Source organism: Populus alba, chromosome 1, assembly GCF_005239225.2.
Source record: "Populus alba chromosome 1, ASM523922v2, whole genome shotgun sequence".
NCBI lineage: Eukaryota > Viridiplantae > Streptophyta > Magnoliopsida > Malpighiales > Salicaceae > Populus > Populus alba.
The window spans coordinates 48000160-48026286 of NC_133284.1; the positions used below are offsets into that span (position 1 = coordinate 48000160).

A 26127-nucleotide genomic window follows, 5' to 3' on the forward strand; every position below is an offset into this window, starting at 1 on the left:
AGAATCATGATTCACCTTTCTAATGTTGAAGTTTGAAAACAGTTTAATAGGTTGCATCCTTAGTTTTCAATGAAACCACGAAACGTACATTTTGACTTGTGTACATATTAATTTAATCCATTTGCATCTTTTATTTCACCATATTCTTGTTGATCGATCATAATAACATTTTATAACTTGACTTTAATGATGTGTATGAAGCCAAAACTTGTTCTTGTATGTGGTCATACTTGGTCCTTACAATCTAGGTAGGAATATATGTGGTTGTTTTTAACCGTTAATTAATAAGTTGAATAAGTTATGGTTAATCGAGGATTTGACATATGATGTCTTAAGAAAAATAAAATTTTTAGATGAAGACAATATTGATATGAATTATAAATTATTTTTCTACGTATGAGATGGTTTCATATTGGAGCTTACATGAAAAATTAGTTTGTCCACACTGTATAAAAAATAATAAGGTCTTTACCTTAATGAATGGTGGTAAAGTTTATTTATTATCACTAGAGGTTCTTTCCAAGTCATCATCGATACATAAACAACATAAAGGACTTTTTGAAATGTATAGCTGAATGGGATGCTGAATAGTTGATACTATTGGGTGAAAAATTGTATGATGTAGTTTCACAAAATAAAAGCCTTGTATTTGGTTTTTATTTTGGTAAATAGAAGTTTCATTTTTTTTTTATGTGAACTATAATTGGGTAAAGTAGAGTATATTTTGGAATCTTCTTATTGAAAGACTAATGTTATTTGTATAATTTGGATGTCATGTATATTGAAAAGAATATGCTTGACAATATTTTTAATACAATCATGAATATGAAAAGGGAAAACAAATAACAATATGAATGTTATAATGGATCAAGCTTTGAAATATGGAATTTCTTAATGATGGATTATGTTTTGCAAAGCCAAAAGCCATATTCACTTTAGATAAAAATACATAGTTTCTTCTTTATAAATGATGATTTAAAAGTCTGCGATTTGCTTATGAATATGCTTAAGGAATTATTTAGATTAGTGAATTTAGAAAAATACAAATTGTATGAAATAAAGAGTCATGATTGTCATATATTTATACAAACATTCATTCAACTTGCCTATAAGGATTCATTGCTATAAAAAATATGAGATGCATGCACTGACAGAGATTAGTTAGTTTTTTAGAGATATTTGTTTGAGTAATTCACACACCTAACTATTTTCTCTTATATTCTTATATAGACTCAATTCAATAATTTTTTTAGGCAACACCATCAATTATTGTTATTCCAAAATCCAAATGCTACCAAAGCTCAAATTTTCTAATTACAAGATGAAAAATTTGCCATATAGTTTAAAACATATATAAGTATTTAATAATTCATAACTCCTAAGAAAAGATTTACTTATGTTTTTTTCTTTGACTGTTAATGATTATTAACTTTAACCAAGCTTTCAACATAAGAGACAATGCTGATAAATTGAAATTTCAATCATTAGGTCCTAAAAAAAAGGTTCATTATTATAATGAGCATTTCATCATTAAACATGTTTTTTATACTGAAGAGTATGATGAGGGTAGAAAGACATAAAATAGTGGAGTTTGTGTAAATGGTTCAATTTTCATTGAGTTTAAAGTTGATTATTATACAAAGTTATAAAAGGTTATTGGATTGTGATATCATAGTTTGCAAGATACATTGGTTTTATTCAAATATTATTAATATGATACTGATAGAGAAATTAAAATAGATACATACCATGGTATGGTTGAAATACATAAAAGAGATAGATTTCGTAACATCAATAATATTTTTGTTTTTGCCAAATAATGCCAACAATTGTATTATAAATACACTCATTTTAGAAAAGATCATAATAGAGTTGATTGACTATATGTTGTGAAAACTAAACCTAAATTGTGTCCAAGTTATAGTTATTGAAGATGGTAATGATGAAGTAAATGAGGGAGATGATATATTTCAAATGGATGTGCTAGTCCATATCGACTTACTCCATCTTTTGAGCTAGAAAATTTAAAATTTTATGTCATTGAAAATATTTATGATTTTACCAGTAAATCTTTCGGTGATGTAAATTACTGATAGAATGAAATTTACACGTCGATAGAATATTTTATCAGTATTTTTCAATTTTCTTGTAGTGCAAGCATAATGAAATTTTAATGCAAAATTTGTAAGACATACATGAGTATGCTTAGCAATCACATGACTCTACCTATAGTTGCAAAGTCATCATGTTCCTGGTGCTCTTAAAAAATATATTTATATAAATCACACATGCATCAAATAACTTATTAAAAAAAACCTAGTGAAAACAAAGAAAAAAAATGAGCAAAAAAGATAAAGAAAGATAAGGAATCCCTTTCGAGGCCTTTAAACAAACATTTAAAGTGTAAGAAAGGAAACAAAACATTGGAAGCTTGCTAAAAGCTTAAACCATCACAATAAAACCCTTCAAATTGATATCACAAAATGCTTAGAACACGCAAGAAATGAAAATATTCTAAGGAAGTTTTTTTCACAATCCAAACAAAAAATACATCATGAACAGATAAGAAAGGGAAAATGACGAGGGAGGAGTGTAGAAGAAAAAAACAAGGGAAATGAAGAGGAGAAAGGGAAAATGAGAGAAATAGAAAAAAGAAGAAAATGACTAGGGAGGAGTGTAGAAAAAAAAAAAGAAATGAAAATATTGGTTTGGTGGTGATATGAAGAAGAGAAAGAATAGTAAAGAAGAAAAAACTCATTGTAACATCCAAGAATTCTCTTATCTAACACATAGAAAAGTTGAAGTTAAAGAAAAATAAGTGTAAAAAAAACAACACAACAACTATGCAACATGTATATAAAAAAAGACCATGTTGAAACAAACTATTACAACACCATTTTTAGGTGAACAATGAATGTCTATTATGTTTTAGATTATTTGTCAATGTTAATTTTACAAAATTAAAAACCATATTTAAAATTACAAGCACCTAAAAATGCTAACAAATGACCATATGAAAAATATAGTTGGACTTAATTTTATAAATCAGTGTTGTGAAACCCAACTTGGCCAAGTAGATCGACTCAATGATCTATTAACTTGGATCCTGGATCAAACCGTGTCCTTTTAAATTATTTATATAGTTAATCTGGTCAAATTTAGATGACTTTGTAGGTCAATCCGTGACATGATCTGATTAAAACTTTGGTGAGATTTTGCTAATTTGTTTTTTAAAATAACACTGTTTTAAGTGTTTTATTTTTTTCTAAAACATTACTATTTTAAACAAAAATATTATATAAAAAAAATAATACTTGAGTCAATTGACCAACCCTGGTCAAATCTCTTAACTATTCCTTGTATGAGCATTCAAAGAACAAGCGCACAAAAACCATTAACATTAGAGAGATGTTAAAATGGGGAGACCTTCATGCAAGTGCTCACACAAATGTAGTACCGTGTGAATGCACGACGGAAGCAGCAGCTTTCACAGCAGACAGTTCAAGGGATTGGCGTGGCGCCGGAAAAGAAATGCTTCTAAAAGCATTTCTTTTGTATAACACGCATAAAGTAAAACATGAGAAGACACAGGTTCCGTAGAAAAATGTTAAATCAATCTGAATTTGTGGCAAATTCTCTTAGCACAACAAATTGCTTAAACGTGCATCATATACATAACAGGTTCCGTAGAAAAATGTTAAATCAATCTGAATTTGTGGCAAATTCTCTTAGCACAACAAATTGCTTAAACGTGCATCATATACATAACAATCACCATCCACTCTTAAGATTTGCATGGTAACTAAAAATTAGCAAGACATGTTAATGGAAGAATCACCCTAACATATAGGCAAGCTATAAATAGTAACAGCTGCTTTCCCATTTCTAGCTAGTTGAGCTCTCTAAATGGTGATCTATCCTCAAGAACAGACCGAAGTCTCTTTGTTGTAGGTGAAGGACAAGTATTGGCATTCTCTTTCACAGCCTTGAAAAGCTCACTATCACACTTCAAGATGGGACCGGATCCACTATTGTCAAATGACTGCATCATGCTCTCCAAGGTTCCCATCAATTGCATGTCTTCATCGGAGAACTGGTTAATTCTCTCAACAAGTTCCGTGAGCAAGCCAAACAAGTTGTCCCTTTCTGATGACAACTTCATGACATTTCCAACTAAACTTCTGTTCCCATCTTTAAGCTCATCAACTGAGGCTTCTGATGTTCTCAGCTTTGTCTCCATTAGACTCTTCAATTTCTTCATTTCCAACTGTTTTGCTTCTAGTGCAGCTTCAATTTCTAGTGCCTTCTTTTTCGAACCCAAGAGTGATTTTTGCTGTAATTCCAGTTCCCTTCGTGTAGAAAAGATGTCATCCTCCAGCTCTATTATCATCATCTTCTTCTCTTCAATTTCCAGTTGGTCCAGAATCGCAGCTGAAGCAATCTTTTCCCAAGCCTCGTGGAGCAAATGAATCCCAGCCTGCTTCTCAGCAAGCTCCAGAGAGAAAGAGGTCAGCGAGCCATTAAATTTTTGTTCCATCGACTTCACATGCTGCAAGAGGTCATCTATTCTTTGATCTTTCTCCTCCACAAGTTGGATAATATGTTCTTTTTCGTGGTCAAATTTTCTTTCTGCCTCTATTTGTGTCATCATTGCACCTTCAAGTTCTCTTCTCAATGATTCTTGCTCCAGCCACCCAACCTCTTTCTGCAGATCATCTAACAATTTGTCCTTCTCTTTCATGGTTTGTAGAAAACCTTCTCTCTCTGACTCAAAGGACATTACTGTCTCCATTGCAGAAGTGGCAGCTGACTCTCTTGTTTTAAGTTCTTTCTCAAAGAATTCAATCTGCTGCTGCAGGTTATCTATTTTATCGTCCCTTGCTTGTAACATTTGGGCGAGACCATCTTTCTCCTGCTTAATAGTATGCTCAACTTCTGCTTGTGAAAGAAGAGAATCTTCTATGTCTTTGCGCAACAACTGGCTTTCTTCAATATCATCTTTTAATCGATGAGCAATCGATTTCCATATCCACAATTCAAATTCCACAGCATGTCCTTCACAAATTTTAGCTGCAAAATCAGATTTCAGTCTGTGTAACTCATCACTTACTTCTCGAAGTTTCTCTTTCAAGTCGTTTTCCTTCTGGAAAGCTTGTTTTTCCAAGCTATGTTGGCACCTGGATGCCTTCTCAAGCATTTCCTTGTATTTCTTGAGTTCTTTTTGCATCAGGAGATGCTGCTCTTCAATAAGATCTAGAGACTGAACTCTTCTAGCCAAAGATGCCGCGTTCTTGTTTTCTTCAGCCAATTCAGCCTTCGCAGTGTCCAATTCATCACAAACTTCTCTTAGTTTCTCCTTTAAGTCAGTTTCCACATCCAAAGCTTTCATTTCTATGAGAAGCTGCTTCCTAGACGATTCTTCGACCATTTCCTTATACCTCTCAAGCTCTTTCTGCATCAGGAGTTGTTGCTCTTCAACAAGATCGAAGTGCTCAGCCCTCTTAGATAAACATTCCACCTTCTCACGATGTTCCACCAATTCTGAACTGGCCATGTCGAATTTATTGCAAACTTCTCTAAATTTCTTTTTGAGCTCGTTTTCAATCTGTAAAGCTTGCTCTTCTAGGCAACTTTGACGACTAGATGACTCCTCAAGCACTTCCTTGCACTTCTCCAACTCTTTCTGCATCAAGAGCCACTTCTCTTCTATAAAATCCAAGGACTTGGCTCTCCTTGACAAAGATACTACCTTCTGATGTTCTTTCGCTAATTCTGAGTTCGCCACATCCAAGGCATGACAAACTGCCTTAAGTTTATCTTTCAAGTCATTTTCTGTCTGCAAGGCTTGCTTCTTGAAGCAAAGTTGACACCTTGATGATTCCTCAAGCAATTCTTTGTATCTCTCAAGCTCTTTCTGCATCAATAATCTCTGCTCTTCAACAAGATCCAGGTACTCAACTCTCTTCGATAAAGATGCAACCTTTTGACGTTCCTCCTCACAATCTGTCATTGCTTTAGCCAGAGCAGTGTTCTTTGTCTCCAGCTGCCTCATCAAGAGAGAGACATCTTCGCCTCTTTCTTTGTCATGAAGCCTCACCTCAGTCTCATCATTCCCAATGTTCAGTTGAGCCTCAGTTATTCCTGATTTCAATACCAGTAGCATTGTCGAAGCCTCCTCATTCTGCAACTCCAACTGCATTATCACAGAGTGGCAATTTTCCAATTCCATGTCAAGCTCTTTTGCTACTGTTTCTTTGCTCTCTAGTGCAGACCTGTAATTATCCAGCTCTCCAGTCAATTTCTCCAGTTGAGAGCTCCATTCAGCTTCTTTAGCTTTAAGATTTGCAGAGCAATTTCGGTGCATCTGCTCCAAACTCTTGAGCTTGTTTTGCATTTTTGCCAAAGAAGAATTTCCCACTTCCCGAATCCCGGCCTCCTGAAGCTCTTTGAGTGACACCAGCAACTCCTGATTGTCTTGCTCTAGTTTTCCTGCTTTGTACTCAATTTCTTTGTAAAATGTCTCCTTGGTAGCCAAAGAATGTCTCAGAGCTGCAATTTCAATGTCCCTTTGAGTGGCCAAGCATTCTAGTTGTGACTTTGCATCCTGACACTCGGTGAAAACATTCTCAAAGCGTGCTTTAAATTCAGAAACCTCGACTTCAAGATACTTTCTCCTGCTTTCTTCATGAGCTAAAGCTTCATTGCACATCCTGAACTGTTTTTCAAGATCTTCTGACATTCTAGTCTGAGAATCTAAGCGTGTCTGTAGTGAGCAAATTTCATCAATCAATGTGGACCTCTCCATCTCCCACTCTTTCTTGCTTTCCCTGAACTGATATCGGAGCTTTTCATGTGCTTCTTCTAGATGGTTGAACTGCTCTTTCTTCCATTTTAGCTGATTTTCAACCTTCCTGCTCTCCTCCTCCAACTTGAGTAGCATAGAATCCCTTTCCCTCATCTCTATGGATGCTTTGGCATTTTTCTCTGCTTCCAAGCATTTCTTCTGTGAAGCAGATAGAAGCCCCTTATAACGTTCAATCTCTACCATAAACACATGAATCTTTTGCTCTTGATCTGTGCTCTTCTCATTTGACTCATCTAGTGCCAACACTAGCCCCCTTTTCTCCTCCTCCCATTTTTTATACTTTTCACCGCAATCAACTTTAAGCTTATCATTTGCAGTGCTTAAACGTCTGATGATGGATTCTTTTTCTTTCAAACTGCATTGCAAATCTTCACACATTCGCTTCACAGTGGAGATTTCCTCTTCCTTAGCATTTAATTCTTGGGCCTGTCTCTCAACTTTCGAACATGCTTCTTGGGTTCGGATAAGCTGTTCACCATGAGCTTTCTTCAAGTTGTCAGAAAATTCTGCTTTGCATCTTAAATCTGCTTTGAGCTTCTCAATCTCAGCTTTTGCTTCATCTAACTTTTCACAGATCCTGTCCATTTCTTCGCAAATTTAAAAGAAACAAGACACACCTGTTCACAAGCAAAAACCTTCTTCAGATAACAAATTGAAGTTGATTTAGGCGCAATTATGCCAGTAGAGAACAGAGTACCACAGATAAATATATAGTGAAGATCACATTGCTGATATATCTAGAGGTTCAAATCCAACAAAAAAAATTAAATTAATTACTTTTTGACAGGATAATAACTCCTATGATGCTATTGTTTTTCCAAGAGGGTATTGCATCTCATCTTCCAGGTCTAATTAAGAACATGTGAACAGTATAAAACACCACTATTAACAAGTTATTAAAACCATAAAGACCACAAACCCTATTTCTTCCCCCCTTTTGTATGCAATGACCCAAAATTTGTAATTTCATTGTTTATAAAGAACTTAATTGCCAACGAGCAATGCCAATCTTTTTTTTTCTTGATTATAAGAAATCAAACAAAACCCAAAATAATCAAAGATATAGATACCATTTTTCATAACTTTTCCACGGTTGTTTCTCCCAAGATAAATCAAAGACTAAACATTATTATTTAAATCTAAAAAATCACAGACCCCATTTCTTTTCACTTTGGTATTCAATAATCGACCAAAATTTGTATCTTATTGTCAAAATCATGGAAAACCCGGAAAAAAAACCTTTAGATCGAATTTTCAACGAATTTATCTCAAGATTACACAATGGCTTTCTTAAATTTCTACTCTCGTAAGAACCCAGCATAAAAACAATAAAAGAAAAGTCCCTGACAAAATTAAGAGAGACCCAGAAAGAAAGAAAAAAAAGGGATAACTTAAAATGCGTTGTAACAACCAAAAAACCATAAAAACATGTGCAAACCAAAGACTTCTCAGATCAAGAAACTTCATGACTTAATGATTCTTTTAACACTGGAAATAGCAAAAATAAGAGAAAGCCAGAAAAGAAACGAGAGAAACATACCTGGTTGTTATTATTATGGGTTTCTTCCCATAGATTTGTCCATGTAAGAGAGTTTCTTGTGATTTTCTTGGGTTGTGAAGAGAGGGATCAGATAAAATGAAAACAACTAGAGAAAGTGCAAGAAATAGCCGTTGAGAGGGAAGAGCGGGGATTCTGTTTGAAATAGAATAAAACGGCGTCATGGTTTTCTATTTAACGGCGTGTCGAGCTTCTTTGAAAATTGGGCTGAGGTTGGACTGGGCTTTTTATTTGTTTCGAGTGTGTGATTGATAATATATGGCTATGCTTCTGCAATAATATTTTTTAATTAAAAAATATTTTAAATTGATATTTATTTTATATTAATATATTAAAATTAAAAAAATATTTAAAAATATTAATTTAATATTTTTAAATAAAAAATAGTTTGAAAAACAATTTAAAATATAGATTAAACTGTAAAAACAAAAACTTTCCTAGGTGCTGTATGGAAACTATTTTTTAATTGAAAAATATTTTAAATTGATATATTTTTTATGGAAAAAATTTAAAATATTTTTTTAAAATATAGATTAAACTTTAACAACAAAAACTTGTGTGATTGATATATTTTAAATATTTCTCCTGGCATGCAGAATCTCCCAAATTGCCACTCTGCCATTTACCAGAAAGTGCACACTTGGCAGCGAGTCTTCTTCCTGCAGCGGTGGCTTGAGGAGGTTGATTGGGGGTGGGAGAAGTTCTGATCAGATCCGAAGCCATGAGTATTGAAGCTTTTGCATTCAGAACTGTGGAAACCATGGCTTCTTGCGCTGAGGTATGCGTCTGGGGATATACTAGATGCACTCTAACCCATCATCCCCTAGGAATGATTTTTGTTAACTAATACTCTAATCCAAGTGGGAAAATATTTTACCTTGCTTTATATGTTTTTTTTTTTAGTTTTTTTTATTAAAATTATTTTTATTAATATTAAACTGGTTGAAAATTTAATTTTATAGTTTTTTTTTTGAAACATTATCGATTGTTACAGTGTTTTCTCCATATAGTTTTTGTTTTTACTACATTATTTTTTAATATTTTTTTCCCTAAAATTATCTTTTTAATTTTTTTTTAATATTAATCTGGTTAAAAATTTAGTTTTGTAATTTTTTTCTTGAAAACATTCTGAATTGTTACAGTGTATCCCACATAGTTTTTATGTTTTTTTTTAATTATTTTTTTCAAAATTATCTTTATTGATTTTTTTTAATATTAAGTTGGTTGAGAATTACAACTATAACTTTCCTCATAAAATATTATAGATTGTTATAGTGTTTTTTCATATAGGTTTTTTTTCCTTTTTTTTCCTTTTGTTTTTTTTTTATGATTTTTGTTTTTTTTTATGATTTTTTTAAATTGTTTTTGTTGTTTTTATTTTTTTAAAAATTGAGTTGATTGAGAATTTAGCTTTTTATTTTTTTTTAATATTAAAAAAAAACTGATGGCAATTAAAAAATATTCATAAAAATTATAATGACTTGAATTAAGGAGAAAAAATTGTATCTTTTTTTAATTAAAAACCCTTTTTTCTATTAGTGTATTACCTTTTCTGTTTGGTCAAAAATATGTTTTTTTAGATGAACTATTTTTTTTAAATAAAAACTTACCATGATTATGAAAGCAAGTTTAAATAAACAAAAAAATGAATCAATCATTTCAATATATTTGTATGAATAAATTTAAAAATAATATCATTATGAAAAGCTCTAATGTTCTTGAAAATTAACAAAGCTTGTCCTAATAAGAAGAAAGCTCTAAAGTTTTTTCAACATACTCTATAAAAAAAAAGCTTGAGCCAAAAGGCCTATGCCTTGTAGATAATTTCTCACAAGATAGAAAAGGAACAACCTTTTGTTAATTCAAAACACAAATATTTGTTTCAAATATAAGTTAAAAAAACTTTATTTATACTAGCAATAGGTCTAACTTAAAAACAAATCCAATAAGTAGTTATAGAGTTAGTAGGGATTTCTAAAACTAAATGGAAAAAATAAAATTATTAAGTGTAATATTTGATTTGCTAAACTAAATAAAAAAAAACAAAAATAACTAAGAAAAAAATAATTTCTCTTAAAATATCTTTTTGCATCAATCTTCCTGTATTGGAAAGAACTCGTTCTGATTATCCACTAAACAATGAGATAAATGTTGAAGATAGAAAAGTTAAAGTCTTCAAATCATAATTCTTGAATGATTTGCGTTATTATCTTGATGATCATTAAAGCTACGAGATTAAGATATCTATGTTCTTTTCTTAACGATAACGAACAAAGAATGTACCACCATTAAAAGTTGTGTTATCCGACTCATATAAAAAAGACCAAGAATCAATTTCATAACACTCTTGATTAACATTATCAGTTGTCAATAACTTGTTCGCCATTAGTCTTTTTTCTTGCTATTTCATTCTCCATACTCTCTTCTTTTTTTTTTTCCTTCACCTTAAAACTAGGATAAAAATAATAAATATTTACCCTTAGTTTAGCATCAACAAATGCCTAACATGATAAGAACAAAGCAAAGACAAGAAAGATATAATTTGGATGAAAGGACTTGAGGCAAAAAAAACCTTAGAAATTGTAGATAATGTCTCACAAGAGAAAAAATAACAATCTTTATTAATTTATCAAAATATCAATATGTGTTTAAATAGAAGCTAAATAATCTTATTTATACTAGTTATAGATCTACCTTAAAGTGAAAAAAAATCTCAACAAGTAATTAATATAGAGATTCATAAACTAAATAGGAAAAATAAGATTATTAAGCACAATATTTGATTTTCTAAGCTAAATAAGAAAATAAATAACCAGGAAACAAATAATTTTTCCATAAAAATCATCCTACATAAAAACTATGTCATAACTGGATAATTCTTATAAATATTATTTTAATAAATTTATTTAAAGATAATTTTATTCTTTAAAAAAAAAAAAAAAAGCTTGTGATCATATAACAAAACGTGCCTCACCATTAAGGATAGGCCTATGCTTCTAACTTTTTTTTTTAAAAAAATTAGCATACCACATGCTTGTACATTTAATTTTTTATATATATAAAAAGAACAATGTGTTATTTGCTTGAGTAGATGATGCCATCTTCTCAATGTAGATTTTTACCACATTTGGTGGCTAGAAATTAAGGTTTTAGGTCTAAAAATCCATTTTAAATACTTGTTTTCACTTCTAAACACCTAAAAAGCATCATACAAACTTTATAATTTATTTTCAACCATTAAATACTTTTTAATTGATCTAAAAACTTAAAATTAAATTGAATAAAAAATTTGACAATGTTTTAATCTTTTTTTTTTACATGATAAAAAATACAAATCATTTATGGAATTTCTCTCTACAAGACAAATTAATTGCCGCCAAGATCAAGTTTTTTCATGGTTGGAATGTATTAGACTGATCTCTTTATCTCATTTTTTATTTTTAAGATACTTTATCTACTCTCTCAACATTTAAGGATTAAAGTGTAAAAAATGAATTTTAGAACACAAGCAAAAAATAACACATAATTTAAAACTTTCATAAACCAAACTGAATTTTTCCTTGCCTTTTGACTATTCAACTCTATTTTTATTTATTTTTTATTCTTATTTCTTTTAATTTTAATTATAACTTAAAATTTTATCATGCAATATCGATATATGATTTAATGTAGTTATTTTCTTTTGACACTTTGCATGTATGAAAGCATGCAAACTAAAAAAAAAATCAACAATTAAAATTATACTAATATAACTTGAAATAATACAATTTTAAAAAAACGATAGTCAAAATGAAAGGGAAAAAAAAAAAAAAACTGTAAACTGGGAACAGTTCACAGAGATTATAGGAAAGGAGCTACAGTGATTGTAAAGTGAATCTCCCAGGTGAATTTAATTGGATTTGACATGATCACCAAATTAAGCGACTTTTTTCTCTCCTCCTCCCTTGAATCAAATCCAAAGATCTTGATTTTTTTTTTTTAATTATTATAAAAAATGCTCGAGTTGCTCAACATGAAAAAATAACGTGGTTTTCTTGAATTGAAAATACAAAAGAACATAATTAGAACGGATTCAATTGATTTGCAGCTAGTCGAAGTTGATTTGCAGCTACAAAAGCTTCAAGATTTACATGAAAAAATAAAATTTGAAGTATTGCACTATGACTTGAAGCTATCTCCACTAAAACCATCCACTGCAAAACCAATAAAAAGCTGTTTGCCAGAAAATTAACTTCGACTAGAACCTTGTCAAAGGCATTTTTAAATCCAGCCAGAAGTTCTGAGAATGAGCACTAGTGCTGTCATCAGCTGCTGGCAGGGCGGGCGCTCGTCTTGCCCTGAATTTTAGCTTCAAGGATTGGCTGTCAAATCTGATGGACTATCCAAATGATTGTTTCTACTGAGCAGTCTTTGCAAACATGCAGAGCTCCCAGCTACTGAATATTGAAGTTCAGAAGAGTGAGGCCAGCAAAAAACTGTTTGCCGGAAAATTATTCAGAGTTGTTTCGTCCAGTCAAACGGTTCCCAATCTTGAGCAAATTTTGCAACGGCCAGTTTTTGCGCCTCCACTGATTCATGCCTCCGGCGCCGGTACATGTCCTCCTCAGGTAAACGCAACATTCCCCTTAAAACATTCAAGCCAAGGCTGCTTTTAAAGTTCTTCTCGTCATCAATAACATGGACGAACCCCCTACTTAGACCAAACTCAACATGGAAATAAGGAAAGTCCTTGGGGATTGAACCACGAAGTCCTTTCTCACTTGTATCAATGAGCTTCTTTGCATTGTGTTGACTCCACTCATCTTCAGCTTCATCGATTGCCTGGAAAGGAAGTATTTATTACGAAAGGATGGATGAGCATGTAAATGTGTGTGCAAGTCATATATTTGTCCATATATATAAGCGAAATCTACATATGTGAATGGCTGGTGTTGACATTGTGCCCAAAAAGAACACTACTAGGTTGATTATTAGAAGCATACACAAAATCTTTCATGGACATAAAATGATCTTCACTATGGTTTCTCTTTGCTGTTCCAAAGTCGACATTTTGACTCAATTTACATTGAACAATTGGATAAATATTAAAGAACCAAATTGTTGCAGTACACTGGCAACCCTTTCATGTTAACTTTATGTTCCGTTCCTCTCTGTGCTTGATGACATCTCGTAGTTTAAACAAAGGTCAGGGAAAAAATGATGACATTTTTTGAAGTGCACACAATCAACAGTTACTAACAGACCAGCTCTTCTCCCAAAAACATAGTCTAGCAAAATCTAGAAGACTAAGTGAACACTAAAAAAGGAAGCAACAATTATTTCACCAAAACAGAAAATTAATAAAAGAAAGCTAACCTTCTTAAAATATAGAGGGGCTTGTTTAGCAATTTCTCGAGGCAAAGGAATGCACTCGATCAAACAATGGCGCCTTTGTTGTGACAAGTTGATCACTGTTTCAAGAAACACTAAATCCTTCTCTTGCTTGGAGAACATCATTATAAGGCATTTCTTGAAATTGCGAATTTCTTCCCACACATTATTGTCAACATTCCTTGTGGCTGAGTCATGCTACAAAGAAAAAACCCAGCCTCAATAAGAATAAATCTTCAAGTGAAAGAATAAAAATAACAGAAAGTTAACCTATGTCTGTTCCTAGATAAAATCCAGTATCATCTACATTATGTTGCGAATGACTTTATTTTGCTTCCTAAATCATCAAAACAACTCTTATTTCCTGTTCTGGTAGAATCTTTCAGAAAGTGATAATTCAAACACTGACATATTTTGAAATTGCTTACTATAATTATGAGACAGATCAATTCTCCCAAATGCAGTCTTTTAGAACAAATCCAAGACAAATGACAAGTTGTGATTCAACTATAAGAAATACAAATCATGTAACTGGTAACCAAGCCTACTCTACTCTAAGCAACTAGACTAAGCTTACCTGCATTGGCAAGATGCAGCAATGGCCTGGCACAATGGGCTGCCACTGTGGCAACATCATATATGTGAAGTTTGCTATTGACACAACAAGATGTTTTGGCCGGTTTGGATTCTCAAAGCAAAAATTGCAGCGTTCTTGCTGAGTCAAGATACGCTTTCCAAGATCATTCTTGTTAGAGACCTTGTGATCACTGTCTCTACCCTTCCTACCAGACTTTCTCCTTGGGCCATCATCAAAATCATATTCATCGTCAGCCCGGCCAGATAAACTGTACTGTTTATTCTGCATTATTGTTTGGGCAAGATGCCTATCAGCATCTTCATCTTTCTTTCTCCTAGCAGAAACACCTTGAATAGCAGATCTAAAAAGAACAAAAAAGGAAATACTATTATAAAAGCAATTACCATAAATTGCAAAGTTTCAAGAATGAGAAAACAATGTAATGGCACATGGAGTAACTGACTCAGGTTGAGCAAACAAATATGTTCCACAAAGAAATGAAAAGGAGGAATCACCATGCCTTTGATACTCTAATATCATGTTTAGAACACTACCCTATCCAAAACTATAAGCATACTGTATATCAACAGAAACTAAAAAACAAAAAATGTGTACATATTTAAAAGAAAAAATCACAACATGCAAAATTACCTGTTTGTTATCTGAGGTCTGTTTGAATCCTCTCCAACACCCTGCTTCGCTCTGATGCTCTCAGCTTCTTGCTGATAAAACAAAGGAAAAGAAAACAGTTAATCACCAATAAAAATGGCCGTGCACTTACAATTTGACTTAACAAATACAAAGAATCAAAAAATATGATTGCTTTTCATTCAAGACCCAGAAAGTCACTCATAGAAAACTTCTAAGAACATATCTGGAAAGTCACAATGAACTTTAGAGACTGTTGTCACCAACATCGCTTTCATATTATGCTAAGCTTACAAAAGTGCAGGTTTTTATAAAAAATATCTTCACTCTTAAAAGCTTTTGATTGAACCAAGTCCTGTTGATGGTAAAGTGATGCTTTCACTCCTGCACTGATCTTGATCTTACCCTGAATTATTATTCCATTTCTAAGAAAATGACTAAAAGTTAGGACTCAGCTTAGGACTAAGAAATAATGATGTCATTGCAAAGCTCTTAATTACTATCCTAAAACATCGTATAATAATCCATTCATCCATGTATTCCAATGTTTTTAAGGCAACTTACTGAAAGCTTTTGTCTTGCATTGTTTTTCATTCTACGAGGAAATAGATAAAATTAACTAAAATTTCTCCCAGGAAGGACTAGAGAAATCTCATTCCTTTGGGAAGCTCAAGTCTTTATTAGAACCAAGGGTAAAACAGAAGTATGTAAAAGTGGAAACATTGTCTCACCATGAGTTTCTCCGCTTCTTCATGCTTTCCTTTCATGCGAAGCTGCAAAGCCTTGGCTGCCAATTGGTTTGCACTTAGTGCTTCCTTAACCAACAGACTGCCTTCACTGGGTTTGTTCATTTCGGGTGAAGCCACTTTTGACTCCAAATTCTCCTCTTGGTTTGAATAGGAACCAACAGAACTTCCAGCATCCTTATTCTGCTTACCAAGAATTTTGCTCATAAAACTTCCATCATCAGAAAACTTATTCAAGCTAGATGCTGCAGCGGAAACAAGGGCTGCATCCTTAGTAGACATATTTTGACTTTTTCGTTTTCCCCATGACAAAGTGTTGTGGACTTTTGGAGCTCGCATTTCAGGATGGCGGGCAGATACATCCTTCAAGTAGCCTCGATCAGCACTCTGATAATAACAATCATATTAATTACATGCAAGTGAAAAGTACTTTTTATTCAAGCAACATTAAAGCAAATTTTGACTGACGCCCTACAACTGCGTCATAAAAAAAATTACCAGTGGTTTCAGTGAGTTGCCGAGTACCTTTCCAATGTCTCTCCCACTTTGACCATCTGTCATAGCATCCTGTTCCTCGGTTAATCCTTTCTTTCTATTTTTTATTGCATGCAGATGAGCACGAGATGGGGCAGCCATTCGAGATGCTGCAGAGACAGTCAATTGACCAAGGGAATCCCATCTTTCTTCCACAATCTGCAAAATAAAATTGTATCAACTATCAAATGCAAATAATGGAGGCTTCAGTCATAATAGATTCATTCTGAAAATTAAGGAAACAAACCTCTTCAAGCTTTCTTCCTTCCCGAGCTGCTTGCTCTTGTGCACGCTTTAAGGCTTTTAACCTCCAGCTTGCACCTCCATCCCCAATAAGTGAAGACGAAGGAAGTTGATCTCCACCAACTTTTTTCTCAACTCCATCATCCGGATAACCACTTCCATTATCCTTGAAATATGGATTCAACTCCCGAGGGTTCACTCTCATTATCTAATGAACAAATTAAAAAATGAGTACTTCATCAACAGAGAAAAAGCATAGCACAACTGCTTCGCAGAAAAAGACATCTATTTACCCAGCAACTTAGAACATGAACAGATAAATGTGACATGTGGTACCCTGAATATTCAAAGCTCATGTAAGCAATAATTTTGAACAGGACATACATGCGCTCAACACCATTTTGAAAGAATAGATGTGACAAATATCACACTGAATATGCAAAGATCATGTAAGCATAACAATTTTGAGCAGTGAAATGATTCAAATGATACAAGAACTGATCAGTGAAAGCAGATAGAGGAAAACTAGTTTTAATTCATAAAAGTAAAACAAGGCTGACAAACAAATGCCCAGAGTGTACATGTTAGCAATATATCTTAATACACCAACTAGTTGTGCTAGCTCAATTATACTCATATAGCAAGTATCATCCTAACAATTCTATATAATCAAAGAAATGGACCAAGATTCAAGGAGAAAATGACAATTAATTACTATATTTTCTCCAATACAAGCAAGATACTTAGTTAAGGATGTTAGAATTTTGCAATACGAACTCCCATCATTGCACAGAATTTGCACCCCTACAACTTCAGAAAAAAGTGCCACAAAGAAAGACAGCTAGGACCACCAACCAAAAGAAAGCTAGGCAACTGATAAGTTGATCATAGAGTGACAGAAAGAAGAAAGAAACACCATTACCTCTTCAGCAGGGGGTTCCTCTAGGTCATGATCAACACTAACTGTTGGCCCTCTCTCAACATCTTTTGCAGGCCTAAGCATCCAATCCAAGCCCATTTCTTTCCTGGCAATGTCTATTTTATTTATAGAATGGGATTCTCTGCCATCATCTACAAAAAAATATTCAATAATTTATCGAATCATAACATCATCAAATTATCAAACATTCTAACATAAAATTACTTAGAGAGCATACCACTAAAGTCATCACCAATTTCACCCTGTTTTTCCTTGCTCTTCTTCCTACCACCTTTCGCACTTCCTCTTGGAGCCTCACCTTCTGAAGAAGACGATGAATATTCATCAGATGAAAAATGTTTCCTACTCTTTCTCTTTTTCTTTCTTCTCTTACTGTTACTCTTTCCATCTGAACCACTCTCACTATCACTTGATTCTTCTGACGAATGCTCATCCGACGAGTACCACTTCTTACTCTTCTTAGACCGTTTCTTAATTCTCTCAAGATCATCATCAGAATTGCTATCATGACGCGAAATCTTCTTCTTCTTCCTCCTATTCTTTTCCCTTCTACTACCAGATTCCTTCCTCTTCTCTACAAAATCATCCCTATTCTCACCTTTCCCCTAAAACCCATTATTCAAATAGTTAGAAAAATGAAAGGTAATTTAAAAAAAAAAAACTACTTTAAACACGAAAATTAAACCATGTTTCAGGGAAGAAAAAAAAATACCTTACCTTATCAACTTCATCTCGGGGAATAAACTTCACCCCAGAAAGCATTATCGATTAAACTTTACTTAATTGAATACAATAAAAATCCCTGCAGAGACAACAATAAAAAAAGACAGAAATATGTAAGGAACAAAACCAAACCCACTACCAAAGTTAAACTAACACAGCCCACATATCATAAAATTGAACTTAACATATGATTAGAGCTTAATTCATAACCTCACACAATTTTTTTTTCTCTCTGTCACCAATTTTATGATTAATACTAACAAATCGAAACCATTCAAAGAAAGAAGCAAAAAAAAAGATTGGAATACGTACCAGTAGATTGAGTATAAAGGCCGCTCTAACAATTTCTTTATCTTTTAATAATTTTCGTCTAGGACGAAGTTTGGAAACGGTAACGGGACGGGGAAAGTATAGAAAGAGGTGAGGGTTTAGCCCTTCCTGTTGAATATCGAAATCGGACGGATTTTTTTTTTTTTTTTTTTTTTGGAATTTTAAGTTTGCAAAACCTCTTGCTTAAGAAACTTTAGAAATGAGTAGCTTATGTTACGGTCCGAATGTGATTTCTATAGTGTTATAAATTAGTCCCTCTAGTCTTGAGGAATCTTAAGTCGGTCCTTTGACCAGAATTGACTGTTGATTTTTATTTGTTTTTTTCAAATTCCAGAACATCTTTTTATAAATTTAATGCACTTTTGGTCTTATTTGTAGTTTTGACTTACAAAAGAAGGATTATTTTAGAAGAGAAACAATAGATTCTCATAAAAAAAAAATCAATGAAAGGACCTGGTTGTAAACAGGTGTAAAAATAGGGATGAATTAATTATTTCCTGAAAAGGATAGGAAGCGAGTAACACTATGGTTGATTGGTAGGGTTCTATGGTTATTCAAGGTAATATGAAAAGATTATATGGTTAATAAATCTTGGGATTTTAGAAAATTACAAGAAAATCAACTAAAACACCAAGGTTTTGTTTTTCTTGAATTGAGATTTAATATAAACTATGTTATGTTATGTTACAGGCACAGAAATCTTCCAAATATCAGACTCGTCGGCTACTGTCGAGAGTGACGAGAGGAGCCTTCCTTAGCTAGCCATTCGGGAGCGATTGCCCTCGCAACTGTATTGTATTTCGAAACTATTGCTCCACTATTGAATTCGATCCCAAGTTAATACACGATGGGATGAATCCACCCATTGAGCTCCAACCTGAAATTGTTGGCTTAATTTACCAGCTGTTTTCAGCTCCATTAATCCATCTGCTTCAGTGCAATTTGACCTCGAAGAGAAGCGGGAGTGCTAGTTGGTTTTGGAGCCCTTTCCCACCATTCCCTCGAAATATATGGGTAATGATAGCCACTGGTGAAGATCGGAAATCTTCCATAATAGCAGCAACCTGGATAACACAAGTGAAGGACTTTCTTGATTTCAACATCAATCACAAGTTCACAGAATCACATTCTCTTCAACCATATATAAAAATATATAATGTTCGATTGTATGAAGTCTAAATGGAAAGAAACCACAAATTAATCGTTGATAGGGTCTTAGCTTACCTCTTTTCGATTAACCCTCGTCATCCGAGCTGGAACTGGAATCTTCTGTACGTCGCTCTGCAATTGCTGGAAATAGCCGCTGGCGAAGATCAGCCAACAGTTGCTGGCGCTGATTAGAGGGAGATGATACAGTAGATGCCTCTTTTTTCTGTGTTTTTGCTAACCTCATTTGTGCCTCTCTCACCTCTTTGCAGACCTTATCTAATATTATTAAAAAGTCTCGTACAATGACAAATAATCGTAAGCCCTCATCCTTCCCTGCATTCCCATGGAAATAATCACCAGTGCTCTTCACCAGAGCCATAATTCTCTTTTCTTCTTCCAGAAGTGACATGACATCATCCTCAGCATTCTGCACAAAACCTTTCAATGTTTGATGGAATCCACTATCTTCCTCTAAATTCTTCATGTCTTTATTCAGGAAATTTTGGGTTACTAACAATGACTGCCCAAGTTTAGCAGCAGATCTTGTTAAGTTGTCAGTATCCACAACCGCTGCTCTTTTGACATTTTCTAGTTCACTGCTCAAATGAGAAACAACCTGAAGACCAAGGCTGCGATAGTGCTCTTCTGTATCGGTGGAAATTTCCTCAAGGAGATCATCTGTTTTTATACTGACACTGGAAAGGCTCCGGCTCTCTCGTCCCGCACGAGCAGCTCTCACACCTTCAGAGCGAGCTATCTCCTGAACAACAAAGTGCAAGAGAGTAGTCTTCCCATCTACTCCTTTTACATCAGATAATTTCAAAAGCGTGTCAAGCTTGAATGCTTGTGCACCACCACGGAATGTTCCATCATTCATTCGGTTGCCTGTTTTGAGAACAGCTTCTAGAAGCTTGAGGAACAATCGACTGTTTCTGAGCTCCTCGCAAGCAACCTGCCATGTTAGATGGAGATAGCATTTGCATTAGATGTTAGCAAGTGCAGAAATTCAAGAAATTGCCAGAAATCAGAGACAGATCAGTGAGAAACTGACCACTTTGCACAGTAATATATTCAAATTTTATAAATGTGAGAATATTTACATGCAAACATGTGTCTTATATGCAAAAACATTCTAAATGTGAAATTCATCAAGTCACAGGATTCTACCAGTTCTACCTTTTCTACCATATCCTACCCATCCTCTTTTGTATGATAGGTGGCTAGTCTCTTTCATTCTATAAACTAGATGGGAAGCATGCACTTTCCAAGACACATAGGAAGGAGAATGATAGGAGGCACTGAACTGAAATCAGTATGTAACTTTTTTGCAAATAATGTTGTGTTGCGGTTCTTCACAAAAAAATTATTTTTCTTTCAATAATATTTTTAATGATTTTTTAAAATATGTCTCCATGATTTGGTATGCCTTCCCAAAATCAAGAAGCACCACAATGGTCTTCTTCCCCATACATTGAAAAGGTGCAACTACCAAGTTTATAGTTAGACTATGAGCATGGATACTTCCAACATATTGTTCAAGACAACCAGCTCCTAAAAGCAGGAATTAAACCAAGTGCTGAAGAAATACAATATACAGTTGCCTACCTCTAAGGTTTCAAAAGACTCTTTACTGGAGGTTATCTCTTCCTGTAGAGTGCACATGAAAAGCAGTGCTTCCAGTCGTTTAAAAGCAAATGGGATGTCAACCAATGCTTTTAGGAACCTCTCAGCAGGCCCAAGTTGGGAAAGTTCACCACTGTAGAGCCTAAGCTTCAGTTCTTCGTCTGCTGTGGGTGCCATCCTCAACAAATTTTGAACAAGCTCTACAGGAAGCTCATTTCCTGATTTAATTAACAGAGGTTAGAATATGCTGATGCATTAAAACCGAAAGACACTATCGCTAGTCAAATTCCACAACCAATGAGATGAGGTAATTGCAACCATCCACACAGCCACACCATCATGAAAATCAGCCATACTAGACAAATAAGGTGTGTGAAAGGATTTTCCCAGACTAGGAACGGGATAAACAAAATACAATGAAACATCCATCCCCACCCCCCTCAACCAAAAAAATTGAATTTGTTGGAAATGGTGCAGTTTAACCTATCCATGCATGTATCTCTACTGAAAGAAATTAAGAGAGTTGATCACCTTCACGAAGTGCATCACAGACTTCTTCTATTGTCACATTCAGTGCCCGCAAAAGAATTGATAAATTTTGTGCCTTTTTGGGATCAAGTATTTGAATAAAATGGGGTGTTGGATCTTGGGAAGAAGACTCTTTCTTGCGTTCATTTTTGTTTTTATCAGGTGCATATCCAAACAGCGTTTCTATCATCTCCTCATTGAACCTGTAAGATTGCATATTCAGCAGCAAAGGTTATTAGGGATTCATGAATGAAAAAATAGAAAAATGACAATAAAATTCAAAAGTGTAACTTACTGGAATGATCCCGATTTAATCTGATGCCAAACCAAGGAATGATCAGGGTTGGCTAGAACTTTGTCCCAGAAAAATGGCTTTAACTTGGCTTTAGGAGCATCAGCATCATCCTCCATACCAGCTCCTTCACTGGATGCAGTATTGGAAGGATGCTTTGATCCAAGAGGTGGTCGAGGAACTTTTGGACCTGAGGGCATTGGTGGTGGTGGTCGAGGAGCAGAACCTCCAATTGGAGGTGGTGGAGTGCGTGGACCAGGTTTCACTCCAGGAGCAATAGGTGGTGGAGGAGGTGGAACAGGGGGACGAGGGCCCGCACTACTGGATGATTTTGCAGGCGCAGGTGGTGCAGGAGGGGGAGGTGGGGGAGTAGGACCAGCCTTACTGGGAGGAGGCCTGCGACTAGCAGGCGGTTCAGGAGGAAGTGGTTCTGCCCTTCCAGGAGGAGGCTTCAAAAAAGGGTTGCTGCCTATCCTTCCTGGAGGAGGTGGTACAGGTGTGTTCATCTTGCTGTCACCAGAGGATTTGGCGGCAGCACTAACAGCTCCTAATGACATACTTTCATCTAGCGATACATTAAGAGCATCAGACTTATTAAAATGGCTCTCCAAAGATGATCCCATTTTCTCATGGCTTGATATATTACCAAAAGAATGATGACCAAGCTTCTCTTGTTCGATAGAATTTCCTAAGCCAAAAGTTTTATGTGTAGAACCTGGAAGATCAGATTTTGAAGAAATATCAGAACCGTATAAAAGAATTGTACGTTAAAAGAAAACATCTGACAGACTATTTACTGACCAACAGAATAGTCACTTAAGCTTAGGCTAAGAAGGGGCCTTTCATCATTTCGTCTAGCTCCAGGTCCTCTCCAGCAAACCTTAGTACAGAGCAAGAAGAACAATGCCGCAACAACAAATGTCACTCCAGCAGTCACGACTACTGCAATAACAACTGTTTTATGGTTACTTCCATTATCTGGCTCAATAGGACCAGAGGTTTGCCTAGAAGAAGAGTTTTCACTGGGAATGGGAGGAGGTGGCATTAGGTGAGGAAAAAATGGTTCTTGTGGTGAAGGGACAGAGTTTGGAGTAGAAGCTGGAGAAGGTGCCAGATCTGGGGCTGGTGAGGGACTACGAAATGGTGATCCAACAGTAGGCACTGGGGCTGGGGGCTCTGAGATGATCTGAAGCAAATTCCTTCTTGCAACAGCACGCCTTGTGTGATAATTATCTGCACCACCTTCATCTCCATAAACATGGAGCAGATGATTGTCCTTTCTTATACAATCTAAAAGAGTTTCCTTTAACTGGGGATGCAGGACTTTAATCAGTTTCTGAATGTTTTCTTTTGACACTGACCAACCCTTGGACCTTAGTTCACTGGCCCCATTAAATGTTTCCTCAGGGAAACAGAAGTTCAGATTTTCATCAGCTTCCTTCAGATGAATCAAATCTACCTTGCAAATGATGCAAAGTAGCTCTGTCTGCAATCCAAAACAATTTCAGTAAATTTTTGTCCAGCTGGGAATAAGCAGACATCTATAAATATGAACTAAGAACAAGCAGTAGACACATACACACACATGAAGAACGAGGAAGTTTAAGTAGGCAAAAAAAGCACAAACACATTAAGGCTGTGCCACATTTGCAGGGGGGAAGAGAGAGAAGATAAAATAATCAGTAAAAAGGAAGAGCTTGGAAGCGAATATCCCCGCTTAAACATACACATAAGCATATGCAACATGGATATGATCATGGATGCAATAGTGGACAAAACACTTCAGGTCAGAGGCTATTGTGGTATTATAATCCTCATCAATGATCATTGCTCATCTTCAGCAATGACTAGTTTTCGGATAAAAAAGAAATTATGATAAAAGAATTCCATAATTACAACTCTTCCACTCTGAATTGGCTCCCCAGTAACCAAAAAAAAGGAAAGAAAAATCCAAGACCCTAAACAGAGAAGAGAAGAAGAAATTATGATAAATGTGTGTCATCTCAAGTGTAGGGAACACAAAATTGTCATACACGTCTGGTAAGTACTATCAGATCCCTAATTTTATTAATTTAAGTTTAGACATATAACATAAGAAGTTAACGTCATGAAAGATAGAGCTATAATTTTCCTTTTTTGGATTTAAGGCCAAGGATTATGCTTGAGTAAGTTTTCACACTTGGAGACTAATTCATCTCCTTAATCTCATTAAGAGCAGATTATTTATAACAAAACTATGAAATTTATGAGAATTTTACTTCTCACATCCTGATATAAAATTTGTGGCTAATTACAGTGTACACTCTCTTAACCATCAAATCAACTATCTCAAGAAAAGTGTAGTGTTGATACTTCTTAGAAATATCCTCCTAAAATTTAATCCAGGTAGTGATGCGTGTCACATTTTAGCAGACCTACGAGTGTAATTATAAAAATTATCAAGTTCTATTGTGGTATTCTGATCCTTATCAATGATCAAGAACTGAGAGAGCAAATAATATTGTTGACATAACTCATGGGGGTGAGACAGTAGAATTAATCCAGAACTGAGAGTAAATAGTATTGCAATAGTGATTCCTGGGTGGCGCGACAAGGTTAAATCATAAATTACTAAGCATAACTCAGAGCCAAATAATTTTATCAGCCAATAGTCAATATTATTCAAACAATTTAGCACCAATTTGCATACATTTTGATGAATCTGGACCCATACAAGCCATATCTCTCATTTCTAGAAGTTAAGAAACATAAACAGCAGGTTAATATCCGTTTCCCAACTCACAATCTATCATCATGAAAAAGGGCATTTCAAGCACTGGAAATCAAATAACCTCAATTGTGATCACAAATTTATTAAACTGCAAGCTATTGAATTATAGAAGAGTGTGGTACAAAGTCCTACCGCGTCCTTGTCAACATACCCAGTTGCTGGATCAACTAATTGCCTCAGAAACACTTCCTCTGTCCTTCCCCTGTATTCCAAGCTCACCACCACAAATGCACATAGCAGAATCACCAAAAAACTGGAACAGCTTGACTTCATATGAACCATTGGTTGATGATTCATCCTTATAAGCATAAACTATCCTTCTCATTTCATCAATAGCTAAACCCCCTGTAGAAGAATCAAAACCCTTAGAGTACCCTCATAGTACAAAACCAACCCAAAAAGCTTCCAGCTTTTACCATTGGACTCATTCCCAATTCAAATTTTATGCCTCCAAAACAACCCGATCACCAAAATCTAGATACAAATTCTCAAAATCCCAGATAGAATTTTTGCCTGAAAATTCAAACTTGGAATCAAAACTCAATTCACCAAACAAAACCCAGAATTTATCTTCCTTAAACAGCCCAAAATATAGAATCAAATAACATAAATATCCAAAGTTTTGCACAAATGAGGCTTATTTAGGACCTGTAATAGACCTAGAAAATCCAAAATGTGAACAGGAAATTCTGAGTGAAAAACAAAAGGGTGTTAAATCAATGACATGATCCAATCAAAAGAAGCTCAAAAGGACGTTGGCTGTGACAATGCTGTTGGCCTGGGAAACGGTGGATTTTTCTTTTTCAATTTCTTCAACAAGGTTTCATTGAAAAGTTAGAGCTGACAAAGAATTTGAGAAAAATAGTAACTTTTCAAGGTTTTTTTTTATTATTACCGATGAAAACCTTAATTTTTTAAAAAAATTTGTTGATATTGTTAGACTGACTTCTTGAGATAGAAAGAGAGAAATCTACGAGGATAACCCAAATACTATTATTTTTTCTTTTTTCTTTTTATAAATTTTCTTTTTTATTTTTTAGAAAAAGAAATTGTGGGTTTTTTTAATTGACCTATTAAGATTTAGGTGAAGGTTTAGTCTTAAAAATTATTTATATTCAAGATAAGACCTAGAAAGGGACTAAAAAAATCTAGCTTGCAAATTATTTATTAATAATTTTTATTAAAACAATGTTATTTTATTTAAAAAATAATAATTAGAACTTATTTGAAT

At 34.3% G+C, this 26127-nt stretch overlaps 3 protein-coding genes across 4 annotated transcripts; all 3 read right to left on the reverse strand.

Moving 5' to 3' along the window:
- Positions 1-3682: 3682 nt before the first annotated feature.
- On the reverse strand, positions 3683-8553 carry LOC118063008 (uncharacterized protein At4g38062). Its single transcript, XM_035076913.2, has 2 exons — positions 8406-8553; positions 3683-7482 (listed from the first exon to the last, which is right to left on the reverse strand). Exon 2 carries the CDS (start codon positions 7448-7450, stop codon positions 3890-3892), a length of 3561 nt encoding a protein of 1186 aa, XP_034932804.1. The 5' UTR covers positions 7451-7482; positions 8406-8553; the 3' UTR covers positions 3683-3889.
- Positions 8554-12476: 3923 nt separating this feature from the next.
- On the reverse strand, positions 12477-18713 carry LOC118063006 (uncharacterized). Of its 2 annotated transcripts, none has more exons than XM_035076911.2 (11): positions 18517-18713; positions 18199-18283; positions 17699-18086; positions 17464-17612; positions 16546-16749; positions 16290-16457; positions 15750-16151; positions 15022-15092; positions 14371-14731; positions 13779-13991; positions 12477-13244 (listed from the first exon to the last, which is right to left on the reverse strand). In XM_035076911.2, the coding sequence occupies exons 2-11, from the start codon at positions 18241-18243 to the stop codon at positions 12918-12920; spliced, it is 2328 nt and encodes a 775-aa protein (XP_034932802.1). In that variant the 5' UTR covers positions 18244-18283; positions 18517-18713; the 3' UTR covers positions 12477-12917. The 2 variants fall into 2 exon arrangements, with proteins under 2 accessions (XP_034932802.1, XP_034932801.1); XM_035076910.2 differs by having other exon boundaries at positions 16263-16457.
- A 381-nt stretch (positions 18714-19094) lies between these two features.
- On the reverse strand, positions 19095-25838 carry LOC118063005 (formin-like protein 5). Its single transcript, XM_035076909.2, has 7 exons — positions 25029-25838; positions 22928-23612; positions 22130-22841; positions 21838-22037; positions 21289-21524; positions 19759-20635; positions 19095-19598 (listed from the first exon to the last, which is right to left on the reverse strand). Exons 1-6 carry the CDS (start codon positions 25203-25205, stop codon positions 19769-19771), a joined length of 2877 nt encoding a protein of 958 aa, XP_034932800.1. The 5' UTR covers positions 25206-25838; the 3' UTR covers positions 19095-19598; positions 19759-19768.
- Positions 25839-26127: the final 289 nt, after the last annotated feature.

Bases quoted from the DNA above. Each gene is read 5' to 3' on its own strand.
- LOC118063008 (XM_035076913.2), bottom strand. From the start codon at position 7,450: ATGGACAGGATCTGTGAAAAGTTAGATGAAGCAAAAGCTGAGATTGAG.
- LOC118063006 (XM_035076910.2), bottom strand. From the start codon at position 18,243: ATGCTTTCTGGGGTGAAGTTTATTCCCCGAGATGAAGTTGATAAG. The intron at 15,093-15,749 runs GTGAGACAATGT...TTGTTTTATCAG, and splicing joins AAGAAGCGGAGAAACTCATG to CAAGAAGCTGAGAGCATCAG. The intron at 14,732-15,021 runs GTAATTTTGCAT...TGTTCTTTTTAG, and splicing joins AGACCTCAGATAACAAACAG to ATCTGCTATTCAAGGTGTTT.
- LOC118063005 (XM_035076909.2), bottom strand. From the start codon at position 25,205: ATGCTTATAAGGATGAATCATCAACCAATGGTTCATATGAAGTCAAGC. The intron at 23,613-25,028 runs GTAGGACTTTGT...TTTGGATTGCAG, and splicing joins GGTATGTTGACAAGGACGCG to ACAGAGCTACTTTGCATCAT. The intron at 20,636-21,288 runs GTAGGCAACTGT...CTAACATGGCAG, and splicing joins AGTCTTTTGAAACCTTAGAG to GTTGCTTGCGAGGAGCTCAG.